Source organism: Nomia melanderi, chromosome 12 (assembly GCF_051020985.1).
Source record: "Nomia melanderi isolate GNS246 chromosome 12, iyNomMela1, whole genome shotgun sequence".
NCBI lineage: Eukaryota > Metazoa > Arthropoda > Insecta > Hymenoptera > Halictidae > Nomia > Nomia melanderi.
The window spans coordinates 1,277,364-1,292,460 of record NC_135010.1 but is presented as its reverse complement, the minus strand read 5'-3'; the positions used below and the strand labels follow the sequence as shown (position 1 = coordinate 1,292,460).

General features: G+C 30.9%; 1 protein-coding gene across 8 annotated transcripts in view; it reads left to right on the top strand.

The window, feature by feature from the left end:
* LOC116426355 (putative G-protein coupled receptor CG31760) overlaps nt 1-15,097 on the top strand; it is a 151,996-nt gene that overhangs the window by 122,549 nt on the left and 14,350 nt on the right. For all 8 annotated transcript variants that reach the window (XR_012999876.1, XR_012999879.1, XR_012999878.1 and 5 more), the window contains exons 6-13: nt 616-708; nt 1,893-2,043; nt 5,931-6,063; nt 6,137-6,269; nt 7,760-7,913; nt 8,010-8,119; nt 13,270-13,484; nt 14,920-15,058. Coding sequence is in view for 4 of the 8 variants with exons in the window: in XM_076372846.1 (XP_076228961.1) it covers nt 616-708; nt 1,893-2,043; nt 5,931-6,063; nt 6,137-6,269; nt 7,760-7,913; nt 8,010-8,119; nt 13,270-13,484; nt 14,920-15,058 (1,128 nt within the window). In the remaining 4 variants the exon portion in view is untranslated. The remainder of the gene's footprint in view (nt 1-615; nt 709-1,892; nt 2,044-5,930; nt 6,064-6,136; nt 6,270-7,759; nt 7,914-8,009; nt 8,120-13,269; nt 13,485-14,919; nt 15,059-15,097) is intronic.

Sequence of the window (15,097 nt, the reverse complement as noted above, 5' to 3'; positions counted from 1 at the left end):
AATACAGAGAATAATGTGTTACTTTATAAATATGTAGATATTTTTGCCCTTTTTCTAAACAGTTACAGAAGTTTTTATTATTTTCGTAATAACTACTCTAATGTCTACATTAAAGTTTTTGCTCAGATATATCAATATCATTTTTATAACTTTACTATATATTTAATTAAATCATCCAATTATTTTTGATTATATTCGTTACTGTCTCATTATTTTCAACGAAATTATACTGACCTGTCTGGTATTACCTTCGAATTAATTGCAAATTATTGTGAAATGAATACATGCATAATTTAATTATTCCGATTAAATGTAATAGGTATTATATTGTTATTCATTTCCATTATCATACGTAAAATATTATAAATCCTGGAATACTGATGCATTCAGACGATAATTGAAAATGCGGTCGAAATTCGATTAATCTTTGTCTATCGGATGACCGTGAAGTGCCACAGGACCACGAAATTAAAGGAGAAGCAACTTATATTAATGGGGTTGTTGCACGAACCGCGTGTGCACCAAAAGGTCGAAGTTTCTATGGCGGTTTGTGGCGTTTGCGTGTTATCTCAGGTCACCGAAATTCATGCAGTCACCGCCGATTGAATCCTACAGGGGTTGGTGGACCATCCCGTATTTCTCTTGCAAAAGTCATCGCTGGTTGATCTCCTACAGCGTTAATATCCTTCCGCTGGACGCTCGACATGGGTTCGTAAAAATCATTTAGTATTATCTTATATTAACAATTCTAGTGACCTTTATATTTAATCTTTAAAGTTTAGTTTTTTTTATTGTATATTTTAAGTTGCGTCCACCTCATTGGTTCATTGACAACTACTTTAAATTATGCAGATAATTATCTATGGATGTGATTGTATTGCGTCTTCCTTAGTTGTGTATGGCTGATTAAATTAAATGTACTAGTTTGATTTCTTGTCGAAATTTCAAAGTATTAGAGCATCAGTGAAATAAAATTTCGACGGTTATAATAAAAGGTATGATGACAAAAATATAGTACTTGCGTATCTTCCAAAACAGAATAACAAATTGATTTACCTTATAAAAAAAATAATGAAATTTGTTTTGATCTGGAAGTTGATTAGATATGATATACCATGATTTATCAATAACTTTAGATAAAGAAGTACGTACGTATTTTTATCTTCAACTCGCACATGCCGATTTTTATGAAACTCATGTGAGACATTAGTTCTCAACAAAAATTTGACACGTATTTTTTCAACATCCACTTTGAAGGAGTGAAAACAACTCTCAAATTTTGGGGTTGAAAGTATATTTTTTGCAATATTTCTGAAACAAGAGGGTGTAGAAAAGAAACTTTTTTAAGGTAAAAGTGGATTTACCTTCTTTGTGAGCATCCTTCTTCTTATGATGAAAATGAAATAGGAAAGTAAACCTTCTTACAACATTTAACAGTTCTTTGTTCGATTTTTTGCACTTTTGATCTAAATTAGAAATGTAATCTAGATCAATTGTGTGCCTTGGCTTGTATAACTTTTCTCAACCTTTCATTTGGAAAAATCTGACTTACTGACTTAAAAAATCTGAATAATTTCGTTGATATTAAATAAAATAAATGTTATTCATTATATTATAACCTCGTAAATTTTTAAAACTGTTCTTAACTTGAAGATTAGGAAGGTATCATAAAATTAAAAAGAATGTGTATGTGTTCTCTATAGAAATGTTCACAGTAAATCAAACATGAAAATTTATATCTTTTACATCTATTTCTTAAGTTCTTGACTATAAGTTCGATAATTTTTTTATTCCGCTTTTCAATGATTGGTATAATGTAATGAAATATCAATATCAATTTTCATACCTGGTAATTATAGAATAATATTTTTCGCTGAAATTGACTTTTTAAGGGTTCGAGAATTCTTAAGCGTGGACATTGATATAAGCGGGCTAGAGGTGAACCAATGTGAAGGATCATCACATCAAAATGAAAATGAGATTCTCAACAATCAAATAGCATCGTTTAAGGGTACTCACAAGTGTCACAACGATACAACGCAGGTAATTGCTATAGACCAAAAATGGAATTTATTAAAAAAGATCCTATTAATGCACGTATCCGATATTATATATAATATATGGCTTTTTAGTTAGTTAAAGGTAGCGAAAGTGGACAACCTCGCCTAATTTCATAAGAAATTTTGGTAGAAATGCAATTTTTGAACAATTTCTTTCTCTGCGAAAACTGTCGCTTTTTAGTTTTTAACACTAAAACTGCCAAATAGGTCAAAGTGACCCACTCCTGATTTCTTCTTTTTGCAATGATTAAAAAGATCAGATGATTTTCTGAGAAATTATTAAAGAATTTGATGTATCAATACCCCAACTAAATTGTAAATTAAGTAAAGTTTCAATAAATGCATTCTTGGAGTTTTTATACAGGAATTCCAAAAAGTTAATTTAATTGCTCGGTAGTTTTAGTGTTAAGTAGTGGCTTACATCATGATCCATCGTTGTTTTCGAGTTACACATATTTACTGTCCACAGATCGAGAATTGTCTCACTACCCACAAGCTAAGCGAGCACACGGGCAAGGAGACTCGGCCACAAGCTCCATCTTGGTTCTTCCAGGAAACATAGTAATCAATCCCTGTGTTCCCAATATTTCATAAATATAAGAGGTCGTCAAAACAAAATTCGATGCCAATGTTTGTTGCAGCTTCCTCTGTCGTATTCCGTTCTGTTAGTTTTCTTTGTGACGCGACTCGGCTAATAACAATACTGTGTCACACCACACAGGTTATTGTTGTTCTATAGCTATTGATGCAAGCATCCTGAGTGAAAAAGTCCCTTTGCCCCTGTATCCACTATCCACAAGTTAAAAAGCTACAAGAGCAAAGGAACTCTTTCATTCAGGATACTGCATCAATAACTGTAGATCAAAAGTGACGCCTCAGGTGTGATACATTGTTGTTATTGGCCGAGCCGCGTGACAAAGAAAGTAGACGGAAAAGACTGCAACGGAGCGAGATGTAACGAACATTGGCGTCGTATTTCGCTTTTGCAGCTTATGTTTATGGACTCTTGAGGACATGGAGGGCCAACTACATTTAGCCTTCAATTTACACGGCATTCGAATTGCACGATTTCAGTTTAAGTAGTTAACTGCGTTTGACGAGTATACATGTTACCTTAAAACTTGAAATAGTACTAATTCTTTCAGCAAAGAATTTTTTACTTTTTCAGATAAACATGTAACTCTTCTTTGTTTTGTTTTGGTTCTTCATTAAAATATATCCTTGACGCATTTGTCCTGTATCTGACGAGCACATATTTCATTTTTTGATTTTATTGCGCGCAAAACGAGAGATTTTTCAAACTAAATTCCACAGTTAACACAGGTTAACACAGTTGAAGAAGAGCGGAAGAACTTCCACTTACACAGCACTTGCATTTCACTTTAAAAATTACATCAATTTTTTGTTTATTTTCTGAATTACATATACAATCTTGTTGGATTAATGAATTTTTACTTAAATAAATAAATTTTTTTACATGTGTATTTCTTTTCAATGTGAATTGTGAACTCAAATTGCACTATTTCAATTTACACGGTATTTTCCGGGAACCAATCTACTGTGTAACTCAGGTGTTAGGTATACTATGTTTCCTAGAAGAACCGAGGTGGAGCGCGCAAACGGATTCCCCTTAGCCCCATGTAGTTTTAGCTTGTGAACAGTTGGCACAGACTTGGCGGGCCCCCTGTATTTTCTCCAATAAAAGCTCTAGTAGTTTCGTGCGTTCTACACATAGAAATTAGTTTTATAATAGATAACAAAGTCTGGTATGAGTGTGACTAGTTTTTTGACGAGTTGGGAGTGCTGAGCTTTTCCGCCTATCAGGGTTTTTATTTTATAATTCTTGGCCTGGAACTTTTGTGGAGGAGAGTATTTAAGTAAAATTTCAGAATGTCGAAGACCAAAACGTCGAACGTGCAGCTATGTTCATGGGTCTCTCACAAGGGACGCTTACGTATATAGAATTCCTTTCAGGGTGAATTAAGATGATTCTATCAAATTTTTTGTCGACTCTTTTTTCTTAAATCTACAATTTTTTTACACCTATCTTTTGAGCAATAGTGAGACGAATCCGACAAGCATCATAACAAACTTTTTTTTCTGAATCTAAGGAGACTGAAGGAAACTCTTAGTTGGAAGAGTTTTGCAAGATTTTACAGTTTGTAAACATTTCCTTCTATACCTGGGGTTACATTTAATGGTATCGAACTTGAACTGTTAGCAGTGTTCCGCGATCTGCGTATACTGAAGGTGACTTTGATAATTCTGGTGAAAATGGGTACAATCATTGAAAAGCTTTCCTTCAACCATGTTATTTTAGCTAACACAATTGCCGATCGAACTATTAGCAGCAGGATAATCTAAACTGGTCACGCTTCGTGACCCACCCTGTGTGATAGTAGCAAAAGTTTTTCATGATACTCACAGAAACTAAATGAGAGCAACAGTTTTGTCAAGGGAAAAAGTTGTTCAAAATATACATTTCTACCTACAATTTCAATCTTATAACAATAGCTGAGGTAGTCCACTTGTGCTACTGTTACCAAAGAAGTATTTAATATTATATCATAATCAAATATTTCAAGCATCCCTGCTACTTTCCGTCACGAACCTCACAAAATTCATTTAAAACGGTGGAACTTGTAGCTCCTCGATTAAAAATCTGAGATAAAAGACAACAATATTCATACTCTTAAAGTGTATGAAATGCCCAGGGAATTAAACCTAAAAACATTAAAAAAAAGTTTTCTGACATTTTAAAGGTAAACATTTTATTTTTTGTTATTTATTTAACATTTTATCTGATTTAAAAATGATTAAATATGGTCATTCTCAAGATATTTAAACTACAATATCTGGGGTAAAGTATATTCTTTAACTTAAAACAAAATCATTCAAATCGGTTGATTAATTTTTAAGATATTTTTTCTACTAGTTTGAAAAACAGTGTTTTGAGAAAAACGAATTTAAAGTTTTACATGACGATAAGTCCAAGTACTGGCAGTGATCACTAGAGTGTCCGTAAATTTTCTAATTTTCAAAATTTTAACGAAGTAAATAATGCAAAAAATTGATTTTTTGAAGCTAAGACCAAAACCGCCCATTAAATTAAGTATTTTAATGATTTCCGCTATTATAAAAGTAGAAGAAAATGACTACGAAGAATTTGTTAATACTCAAAGTGTGTATTAAAATTATCTTGATCAATACAATATAATTATTCAATTCGTAACTAAAATTAATTGACAATTATATTCGTTTATCACACGTTAGTCGTTTTATTATTGTTACTAGGTTGATTTTCTTATTAAATTACACAAAACTGTTAAATTATGACATTTCTTATTTATATCAGACCACAATATCAATGTTTCCAGTGTTCTGGGGGTAGTTTCAAGGTCATGTTATTATGAGTTATTAATGTTCTTATAATAACACATATAAAAAGTTATTAATGTTCTTTTTATATTAACTATAATGCCACAGTATGAAAAGCAGGCGTTAGTATTTTAAAATATTACTATAACTTTAAAATTATATTCAAAATGAACTCAGTAAAATTTGTTTTACCCTCCACTGAGATGTATGTTTTACAATCATGGATTTTAAGTCTTAGTAGAAATAATTTAAATGTACAACTAACAATAATTCAGACACTTTTAAACTGTGCCATAACAATACACTATAAAACACAGTCGCCTCGATTTTTCGATCTTGCCATTCCAGTTTTTAAAGAACTGAAACATTATTCTGCTACAATTTTAAACAAATTCGGCATCTAGGTTTTTAGAATTTTTAGTAACACCTTAGCTTAAATTATTTCTGAAAGGATTATCCTGATAAAATGATAAAATTTGGTGTGGTTTTCAGTGTGAATATCAGAGTGCAAATAATGTTGGCGTCGGTAGTAGGTGGACAAAGGGCGCGTATGTCTGCAAATGTCGGAAAGGCTTTTATAGTCCAAGTCAACATCGGTCTGGTTTTGATGGAATTCTCGTTGAAGGTTGGTGAAAGTTTCGTCTATCAAACATGTTATCGTATCAAACTTGAATTTGTAAAGAGGGTAATATTTTCAGCCGCTTGGAGAGAGATGCAAGAAAATGTAAGCGATGCTTACGCAAAGGTGTTCCGCTGCTTACGTTGCGCGCCTGGATGTACCAAGTGTAAAGGGCCTGAACCGTGTTTAGCTACTTACCATTGGCCATTTAGGTAAAAACAGTAGAGAAGTATATATTATAATTTAATATATAATTACGTATACAAGTTAGTTGTAATATGTAGTTCATCTGAGAAGAGGTTGGTTCTTTATTAATTGAATTAATTTAAAAGCAAATTGAATTCGAGGGTGTTCAGTTTAAATTTATAGAGAATGTATTTAATGAAGGTAATTTAAGGAGAATTTAATTTATTTAAAAGGGGTTATTAATAGGATCTAATGAATTTTATTAATTTAAATAAGGTTGTATAGTATTGTAGGAAAAGGTTAATATTTATGAATCAATAGTTACAGAATTTATTTAAAGAATAGTATTTAAGGAGGATGTTCAAATATGTATAACAAATTGAAAACAATAATCACATTAGTAAAGTTAATTTCAAGTGAATAGTCGTTTTATATATGGACGCTTGAGGACCATGTGACTCGCACGTCTAGCCGCTATTGGCTAGTTTTATTTCTGCTAATTCCTATATTTGACAGAACTACCTTACAGTTTACTTTTGCACTAGGAACTACACCCTTCTATATGTAGGAAAAGATTTCAATTCACCCGATGAAAGTTAATTTTTGAAACGCTTTTGTGTAAAAGTCTATAGCACACAGGGTATCTTGCAATTACTAATAACAACAGCCATTAATTTCCAACAGTAGTTAAGCAAGAAATTATACTTTTCATCATTGGCTTTGTAAAGATAAAGACAACGTACAAATATTATTAAACTTCATTACTCTTCTGCTACTTTTTCTTGATTCATCTTTGAACATTTAAATATATAGTACCGTACAAAATTTTGGGATAACTTGTAATATTAATGTTTTTTGAAAGAGAATAATGTAAAAAATAGTGAAGGTAAATATTTTTTACTTTCAGTAACTTTATTCTACATTTTTTCCCTTTGCATTACCTTCACATGAAAGTTAGACAAAGTAATATTTAAAAATTTGCATATTATTAATCGTAGTATACTAATATTTAAAATTATTTTCCTGTACCATAAGAATAATACAGTTTAAATTCTCGTTGTTTAATTTCTTTTTCATGATACAAACTTCATTAAATAAAAGAAGTTATTACATACAATGAAAAAAATCTAAAGTAACATAAACCTGTAATTTTAACGTAGTACTTTGAAATAATACATGTATATGAAATTTCAAATACTGACCTTTAATTTTTTGTTTGAAATTATCTGTATGTTATATATTATATATATATATATATATATATATACTTACATTAAGTTCATTAGGCATCATACATATAAAAAATTTATTCGTTACTAACATATTTTATGCAATCCTATGAAAGTTTTTAAGAAAACTTTTAGTAGTAATAATCCATTTGAAAAATTATATTCCTATATTTCAAATGTGCATATTTATAGTAATTTCTTAAAGACACTTTCAGTGAATAAAATTGAAAATCAATGTACTTATATTTGACATAAATGAAACCAACTAATCCAATGTATACTTTCAGAATCACCCTTTTATCATTTTCCATTTTCTGTGTGTTCGGTACCATCGTGTTGGTGGCCTATATGTATAAACATCGCAAGCTCAAAGTGTTCAAGGTCGCTTCACCGATATTTCTGTCCATCACGCTTTTAGGTTGCGCTATTATGTACCTCGAAGTACGTATAAAATTTACTACACTTGTTTTTACTAACTTAGAAAAATATTCAAACATTGTGTCGTATACTATATTTAATCTCTTCCTTCACATGCAGATGGCCGCAATATTTCCTGTTTTGGACATGTATTCCTGTATCGCCACCAAGTGGACGAGACATCTGGGCTTCTGCATTTCTTATACGGCGTTATTAATGAAAACATGGCGGTAAGGAGCGGTAAAAATAACGTAAAAATATGTTTATGTGATATAAGTATAGGGTGTTTCAATTACTTTAATACTAAAACTACCGAACAATTAGGACGACTTATTTCCAATTTTTTATAAAAATTAGAACAATACGTTTGTTGAGATTCTAGTCTTGTATATGTACAAATACACAAGATTAATTTAAAATTGTTCACAAAAACGCATTCATAATTTACATACTTGTAAAATAAAAATTCAGAAGTGTATCAATTTGACCCGTGCGGTAGTTTTAGTGTTAATTATTTGTAATATTTGTTTTATTTTTTATGTGTTTTCCAACGTGGGGTCGTCGCCCCACAGGGCAATTTAAAATTTGAAATATCACTTCATATATTTCACAATATTTACGCACGTAAACAAAAGTAGCAAAAATATTATAAAAATATTATAACATAATATTAAAAATTATGTACAGGGTGAGTCACCCAACGGTGTCACCTGAAATATCTTTGTTGTTTTTAAAGATACGTCAAATGTCTGAAGGATAAAGTTGAATGGTTTAGTGGGGCTCACATGATGCCAAAAAGATTTCTGTTTTTCTGTCATTTTTTTCTTAAAGATTCCAAGGCCACCTTGATTTTTTTTTAGTGGAATGATTTACTTTTTTACCATAGATCAATAGAGTATCAAATTCTGAGTGTAAAATTGTTGACCTTCATATATTCTAAACTTGGTAATTAATGAGATATTAGCAATAGTTTGATCCGCGTAAAGTGAACGTCTTTGAGTGTCCATTTGCGAAGATGGCAATGTTTATCTGACAATGTTTCAGATAACATCAAAGATAGTTCAGGTGGCAACGTTAGGTGGCTCACCCTGTATATGTTACATGGGGTGGGGGGGGGGGGGGCATAAAAATTTTAGAACCGCTTAAGTGGGGCATGGCACAAAAAAGGTTGGAAAATACTGTTTTAGATAGTATCTACAGAAACAATATAATCGTTTCACTAAATCACGTATATATCGACTTAATTTTCCTTTTTAATGGAATGGAACAGGGATAAGTTTTAATTGTGTATTTGATTAAACTTTTTGTATTAACTATTAAAGAGATAAACAGTGCTTCTCTGTTTTTCGAAAGGCTCTGCGAACCTTGGAAAATTTAACGATTTCCCTACAATGTTAAAGTGGTGGAACGTCTAAAAGTTACAAGTTAAAAAAGATTTATAATGAGTATATATAAAATGAATACACATTTTATGTTGTAAATTGGCAAAATAGTGAATACTCAAATTTCAGGTTTCGGAATTTCATTTTTCACGATAATTTTGTAATAAAAAATTATAATTTAAATGAAATTATACTTTTGATAAAATATATGCTCGGTACACACTATCGGTTTACTTTCGCATCGCTCAAAATTCTTTGCTTCTCTATTATTTTTAATAGACGAAAATAGAGCGAAATCGAATTGAGATCGAACCGCGATTTATAATGTGAACCATACATTATAAACGAATGAAGAATGTTTGATCGAATCGAAAGCGAACCGAGATTTTATCCATAGTGTATATTGGGCCTCATTGTACAAAATATAATTTTGATACCGATAAGAGTTAATTAGGGTAAATTGAGGAAAGATAGTCCACTGTTTTAAAAAGAAGCGTTACTTCGTAGATGTCATTAATACCTAACAAAAAGGAGATATATGTTATGAAAGTAAAAACATATAAAAATGATAGTTAAATAGGCCTCTGTGTAAGGTTCTGTAGACCATTAAAAATAATTGGAAATATATTAGTTCATCCAATAAATAATACGGTTTTTTATATGGCTTTTATTTTTAAAAATGAAGATATACAAGATTGTTTTTCATCTGAGATATATTTTCCTTCATTATCTATAAGTTGTCTACACATTATAGTTACTTTAAAAAAAAGTTTTCTTTATTTCCATTCTTAACAATAAAAGAAAGATAAGAAACCGCATTATTTACAGGATGACCCAAGATAGATATTTGACAATGCAAAAAAGATTGGACCATCTCATCCAAAGTTACCCTATATGTCTAATTGTGATACTTTTTAGATTTTATATATACCGAGTGAAAATATTACATTTTCAAAATGACGCGTTTAAAGTTCTATAATATGAAAACGTATTTTTGTGAAAACATTATTTACAATATTAATTATCGATCTCAGTTGTATATAATATACCTTCAATTTCCTTGTATTTAACATTCTGTTTTAAGTGTATCACATTTTTTAAATCACCATGATTTTGTTATTTCTCTGAGTTAGCGCGTGAAACGTTGAAAACGCGTTTCTTCGATATCACATTTAAAAAAAGTGCGATAAAAGAAAATCGATTTCTTTATCTCTCTAAAGAAGAGCTGCTTTTAATAAAATAACATATTATATTTCATTTTATAAAATCTGAGAAAAACGTTGACCTGAACTTTACCGTTGCTTTCACTTTAGAATATGATAATCGTATATGACGGAATTGAGAAAACTTACCAAAAATTGAAAAACCTGTATAATGAATCCCCATGCTGATTGCACTTTATTATGTCTTGAAGCTGTTCTATGTGGTATCGTGTCTTGTAAACATCTACGTTTGAACAATTTTCTGCTCTGGTAAAAATAATAGTGATTGGTTTGAGTAGCGTACGGGTTTACTTTATAATTTCCAAAAATACCGACGCGTTCAGACTGGTAGAATTTCTGGTAATTATAAAGTAAAAATGTGGACGCACTCTTAGGTACACCCCTACCCCAGAGAATCTAGTCTCGTCAATACTAATTTCTATTATTTATGTCAGGGAAGAAACTTGTTCAAAACATTGATTCTTATGACAAACGTCAATTTTTTATGATATTATTTTCTTTTAACATACAATGTTGACAGACGGTGGTGTTGACTACTACAGCGCAGGCAGTTGTTTTAATTACGTCTGCATAGACACACGTTTTTTGGTTTTATCTCGGAAACTAAGGCTGAGCGGAAGTTATATATACTTAGAAAAAAAAATTCATTCTGCTCCTTATAACTTTATAACTGTAAATTAAAATAAATAGTACAAATTTAAAAAATGATAGCAAAATTTTATTTTCGCCGAAAACGACTATGATATTTATATTTAGTATGTCGAAATCAGTAAAATGACATGCACTTTATTCAAAAAGCGTTGAAGGTGAGAGGAGCAACGGTAAAGTCTTGTCGAACGTTGTTTGGGGGATATGAGGGAGATATCTTAAGATAACTGAAAATCTTATCTCTTTCAATGTGTCATTTAAGGTCATTTATTATTATTAAAAATTATATTCGTTATACGTTTTGAAACTGTTCTTTTTCTCTTGTATTATTTCTGTAGAAATATTGTGTAACTGACTTGATATGTAGGCATTTTCTTCTAATCTTTAATATTATTAAGAACGATAAGTTCAATCGCTATTGAACGAAAAAATCTGTAGTGTAAATCACAAAAATACTAATTCTTTCGAAAGTAATTGTAACACGAACTCAGGACATCTTATCGGCAGAACTTTTGTTTGTAAACATACGTAAATTATATCAGAAGTATTATTTTTATTTTATAACTAACAGTAAGATAAAGTGTCTCGATATTTTTATGACATTTTTAAGATTTTTGTTGTAGATTAACGTAACCACAAGTAATGAATCTATGTTTTATGAATACATTCTTTATACTGTACTAAAATACTATGTTAAAATATTATGCTAAAACATGATTCAACTCATTTTTCTACACAATTGCATATTCATTCGAAATACAAAATTTAGAAGTCAAAAATTATACTGATGTCCCAATATTTCTGTGACTAACTGTATCACTGCTTAGCACGCGAACATTTTGTTTACCTCTGATTCAACTTGTTGGACTGATTATAGTATTATTTTGAATCACGTTTGCAACCGTATCGACATTATACTCCGGTACAAGAAATCTTGGCAATAATCAATAAAGATAAGTTTCGAACAACAATAAATCAATTTGAATGACTTTCAAAGAACATATCAAGGCCTATGAATGTGCAAACGAATATGCTATATATCCACCTATATAGTAGAAACCATACATGAAAGTGCTTACATTTTTAAAAAAAAGCAAATATTACCTTATAATAGTATAACAATTTTTGTTTAAAATGTTGGAAAAATTGTTCACAGAATAAAATCGCACGTAATTAATTTCAATATAAAAGAGGATATAAAAATAGATATTTCAAAATTTTGTTTAAAATATGATTGGTAATTGTTTTTGTTAGAGTTAGCTTGACGAGGTTTACGACATAGAACAGGCAGGCAGCTACCTTTGAACCTTTATTTGAGTGCCCGTGCCATCTGTGCACCAAAAATAGATGGTACGTGACAAACTTATTTTTTTCCGTTTCTTGATCTTCAATTCTAGTACGCTCGTCCAAAACGATTTAGGGTTCGGTAATGCAGACCATGTCATAAACGCCGAGGACCCGGAGGATGATTTAGAAAAAATCAACGTGAACAAGTTTGGTTTTTTCCAAACTCTTGAAAATCCTGTTCCCCTTCCAGAAAATAACGCCCAGGGCGTAATGGAGGGGAGAAAACGAGGAAATGGAGGGGATTTCTGGCTCCAGGTTTTTGGCGACAGACAGAAAAACAGCAGAGTTTAGAAATAGATATCACACAGAGAACACAGTTAGGAGAGAAATAGAAACAGACAGCATAGACAGAACATTATATTGTCATAGGACAATTTTGCTCAGTAGAGAAAGAATAGAGTTCGACACTAGCAAAACATAACAGAGTTTAAGTTCCTTTATAGAAGCACACATACACACGCGTTCACAAGCTCACACAAATTCTGTGCAATCACAATTTAATCAATAAATAGTGTTACTCCACGTCACGTGTCCTGCAATTATTACGGTCCCAAAGCCGTTTGCAATCTTTGGGTGGTTCTTCGCAACAGCATCATAGACGACACCTAGTGCAAATAATCAGGGCTCAACCACACCCTAACAGTTTTTTAATTAAATACCACTCCTAATTTTAAAGCCACAACAGCATTCTCTTTTATTGTATCACAATTTCAAATATACCCTTTACAATTATGAAGTGACTAAATTAAAAATGAAGTTTCAAATGTTTTTTTTCCACAGAGTTTCCCTCACGTACCGTGTCAAAAGCGCACACAAAGTCAAACTCACCGACAAACAGTTGCTACAATGGATGGTTCCAATATTATTAGTAATGTTAATTTATCTTGGCACGTGGACACTAAGTGCACCACCGTACGCCGAGGTGATAGCGGACAAGTATGGTCTAAAATTCTATCAGTGTTCCTTTAATTGGTGGGACCATAGTTTAGCAATCGGTAATAACACTTCTTAATATAAATATTATTATTTATTTAATATATTTATCTATATTTATTATCTAATATAAATAATTAATATTAAAATATGAAATGTAGGGAAGAATAGGGTAATCGCGGTCAGCTGATAATGATGGTCAGTATTATTATTAAAAAGTGACGCATCTGAAGTTTCCAATTTTTCTTGTTTACGTCTTATTATACCATTTACTACGCGTATGCACGGTTGCCACTCAATCGCTGTTCAAGAACAAAGAAAAACAAGCTTTATCTGTTTTTAGCAAAAAAGAACCAAAAAGTTAGTATTAATTTTGATGTCCTCTTTGCAATTTAACTTGAATTACTAACAGATATATTACAAATAGGAAGGACTATATTAATATCTCATATAAATATTTTTTATTTATATGTTTAATATTCATTTTTATCGATTATTGCGTGTGCGGGCAATGCTGATCGCTTGCCCGCAACATAACCGTCGTTATTTATTAGGCCGTTATAGACATATTCTTTTTAAAAAGGCAACTTTACTTGATGAATAATAAGATTGCGATTTAAGAAAGTTGAGGAAGGTCAATGGACTGCTGAAACTTTATGAAAAACAATTATATTTATTGAAAATGATCATACAATACAAACAGCTGAAGAACCATTAAACATTCCTCTTTCTGCTTCATAATTGATAATAAACAGGCAAGATAACTCGGGGTCGATAAAGACAGCATGTTACATTTTTAATTTTATTAATAAACAAAAAATGTTTGGGAGAAAAGAAGAAAAAAGATAAAATAAAAAAACAATAAAGGTAAATCTTGTAAAAAAAGAATTAAGGTAGAACGGAGAAAAATAAGAAAAATGTGTCATTTATTATCATTATTAATTATGAAATTAATCTATTATCAAGACAATAATAATAGCGATATAAGCGAAATGTAAAACGAATGCCATATTTGTTTCCAATTTGGTAATATTTTTATGATAAAATATGGTTTGGTCGCATTTTTTGTGGCCTATGGGCCTTAAAATATCCATTCTGAACATTCCAGGTGGAACTCACTTGAAGGATATGTATGCGAAAAGCATTATGGTCTTTAGATTATCATTGCTTACAAAGTGACCGCTATTACCCGCAGCTATGGGCAATTATGGTTAAACATATCTTTTTTATTTTTATAAATTTTGTTATTTAAATGAATGTAAAACAATTTTTGTTTTATTATACCAATAGATAAATAATTTAGGTTTATGAAACACTTATTTAAATAAATATTTTATTTCATATTTTCATTTTATTATAATTGTTGCTTAAGTAGTTGCCATTGCTCCACTCTTCCCTGCATATTATTTAAAATTACGCGATAAAAAGTATATTTAAAATTAATATTATTCGATAAAAAGGAACTGCAGAAATCAACCATGTATCCTTTTCTTATAGGAGAGATTATGTTCCTTGCATGGGGTATTAAAGTATGTTACAACGTCCGCAACGCAGAAAGTCTTTTCAACGAGGCCCGTTTAATAAGCTACGCAATCTACAACATAGCAGCTGTGAATATAACCATGATCGCAATTCAGTATGATCTTATCTGTAGTATATTTAAAATATAGCGTGG